This window comes from Capsicum annuum, unplaced genomic scaffold, assembly GCF_002878395.1.
Source record: "Capsicum annuum cultivar UCD-10X-F1 unplaced genomic scaffold, UCD10Xv1.1 ctg47433, whole genome shotgun sequence".
Taxonomy (NCBI): domain Eukaryota; kingdom Viridiplantae; phylum Streptophyta; class Magnoliopsida; order Solanales; family Solanaceae; genus Capsicum; species Capsicum annuum.
Window position 1 is genome coordinate 1,477 of NW_025855076.1, and position 2,661 is coordinate 4,137.

Sequence of the window (2,661 nt, forward strand, 5' to 3'; positions counted from 1 at the left end):
ATAACAACAATAACTCACGGTTTCCACACAAACCCAAGGACAAGATGTTGACAACAACAATATGTATAGATAGATAGGTAACTTGACATACAAATGTATAAACACTATGAACCTAAGTGTATATTGAACACAAAGAACTAAGAATTCATACAAGTAACACCAAGTTCTACGGTGACCTCAAGAGAACGGATTCTCAAGCAACCAACGTTTCAAAACAAGCAACCAACACAAGTGATTCCACACTTGTATGAAACTCTCAAGAGCTCTCAAAATATCCCATCAAAATTATGACAAAATGACCTAACATGTTTTATTTATAGCCTAGGTTTTAACTTAATACAAAATGACTAGAATGCCATTCCTGAGCCAAGACAAAAGGGAGGCCTTGGAGTGTGCTTATTGGATGGCTTTGGAGTGTTGGGACTTGTTCTCTACACTTCAAAGCTTGTTCCATTGGCTGGGCAGCCACTCGAACTCGAGTCTTTACGTATTGATCCACAATCACGATCGTACGTGTATCACCCAGTGTACGCAGTCCATATCACTACCTCCAGAGAAGTAGAAAGGCTATTTCCGATAGACCCCCGGCTCAAGACAAGGAATAATAAGCAAATCCCAAAATGAATAATAACGAGAATATATAATAATATTTCACCAGTGATAGTAGTAATAATGATAATAAAAAATGATACCAATGGATAGTAACGAAAGAAGATTCTTAAACAATTGTTTGCAAGCAAAAATCTTAATGTAGAGTAAATCTTTGCACTAAGATTGAGCAATTTTATGGATCAGGGCTGAGTATTAATAGGTTTATTTAGATTGTTGATTTGAGATGATTTAACCTGTTCATAAGCTAAATCAATCCATCATTAAAATCACTCTTGCCCAATTATGAGGTGCAAATAGCTAGTCTCATCAAATGTTGATACTTATATTTGATGAGAAAATATGAACATCAAGTTCACAATCTTACGGAGTGGGTGGGGTGATGACAATATTAAGATGTCATGTTTTTCCTCATATCAAATTAAACTATCTGATACTAGTATTATTGTTTTATTTTTATAACCATGATGTTTGGGCCACTTTGCGTGCAAACCCGATTAATATTATGAGGTAGTTGCCATCTTCCATGAGCACAGGTATCGCGTAACTACACCAGCAAAAGACTCGAACAAATGGAAAGAAATCCCCAAGTGTTTTCCCCATATTGCCTTCTCAAGTTTTTTATTGTACGCGGCCGAAAGTTCTAGGTTAGCTTATTGGAGCTTTTCTTTGTATGTGTAATCATAAGTTAGCTAGCAAGTTTGATTCATTATTGTACTTGTAGTCAAGTCTTAGATAGTTATTGCTACAAGCTTCTTTTAGATGATCCTTCTTTCAACATTTTATCTATTGATATATTCAGGCTGATGATTTCTTTTCTCTTTCTGTTTTCATGGGATTCAACTCTGATCAGCACTTCCAATATCATCTCTCTTTCCATTTCTTTATTTCATGGTAACATCACTCAACTCTTTGTTTTCTCTTTCTAGTTCATGTTTCAGATAACACGCATGATCAAGTGAAGTTTCACTCTATATTACGACAATTCATTGCTTTCCAAGTTTTGGCTTCCTGTACAGATAAGGGACTTCCACATTGCAAAGAGAGAGGAAGATATTAGTACATATGCAGGTTATGTAGGTAAGCTTATTTCATGCTAGAATTTGAATGTTGATATAAAGGTCTGTCGGAAAAAACGCTTATGAATTTCCTGAAACACTGAAGGTTCTGCATATATGCTTGGAAGAGCTCTGACATCTATTTTTTGGGGAGCAGTGGCTGATCGATATGGCCGAAGGCCAGTTATAATTTTCGGCACTTTTGTAGTGTACGATTAATCTACATTGAAACGTTCTTTTTAAACTTCACTTGAATGTCAACAAGTTTATACCTTATGCTTTGATTGTGCTGCAGGGTTATTTTCAATACTCTCTTTGGTCTTAGTGTCAACTTTTGGATGGCAGTCATTACACGGTTGCTTCTCGGTTTATTAAATGGTTTGATTGGACCTATAAAGGTATGCTATCAGTTTACATCTTATAATTTGGAACTGCCTATTCTATTAAGATGCTTACCTTCCATGCTTAGGCATATGCTGCGGAAATTTTTCGTGTAGAATATCAAGCACTGGGAATGTCAACGGTAATATGCCCTTCGTTTTTGGTTATGTAAATGATTTTTCTAAACAAATGAGAGCATTTCAGACAATTTTGGAGTGACAAAAGTCATGGCAAGAATGCATTTTTTGAATGACCATTTAGGCCGTGGATTTTGGGGAATTTATTTACTTTATTATATGTTTGAATTGTTTCAGATTAGTAGTGCATGGGGCATTGGATTGATTATTGGCCCATCTTTAGGAGGCTTCCTTGCTCAGGTATTTTCTTTTCCTTAGCTATTTCCTTTTTTTTATTCCATCATCCTGTTAGGGAAAGAGAGCTGAGTCGTTTTATGATCAACTGTAAGAGAAATTTCATAGCCTTAAATCCTTTGTGTTTCTACGTATAAGTTTCTCTGCCAATCTTGGCAAAAGAATTGAGAAACACTTTGAGAAAATTTACATCAGCATACATGCTCTAAATGTCTGCTTTTACCTAAGCCTGCAGAGAAATA

At 35.7% G+C, this 2,661-nt stretch overlaps 1 protein-coding gene across 1 annotated transcript; it reads left to right on the top strand.

The window, feature by feature from the left end:
• Positions 1 to 1,262: 1,262 nt before the first annotated feature.
• LOC107879768 (protein ZINC INDUCED FACILITATOR-LIKE 1) lies at positions 1,263 to 2,661 on the top strand (the record flags this gene model as incomplete). The annotated part of the gene is given in 7 exon segments (XM_047403723.1): positions 1,263 to 1,503; positions 1,629 to 1,689; positions 1,774 to 1,876; positions 1,963 to 2,065; positions 2,137 to 2,190; positions 2,363 to 2,425; positions 2,648 to 2,661. Coding segments are annotated over 7 exon segments (401 nt in total), but the record flags the coding sequence as incomplete, so codon positions are not given.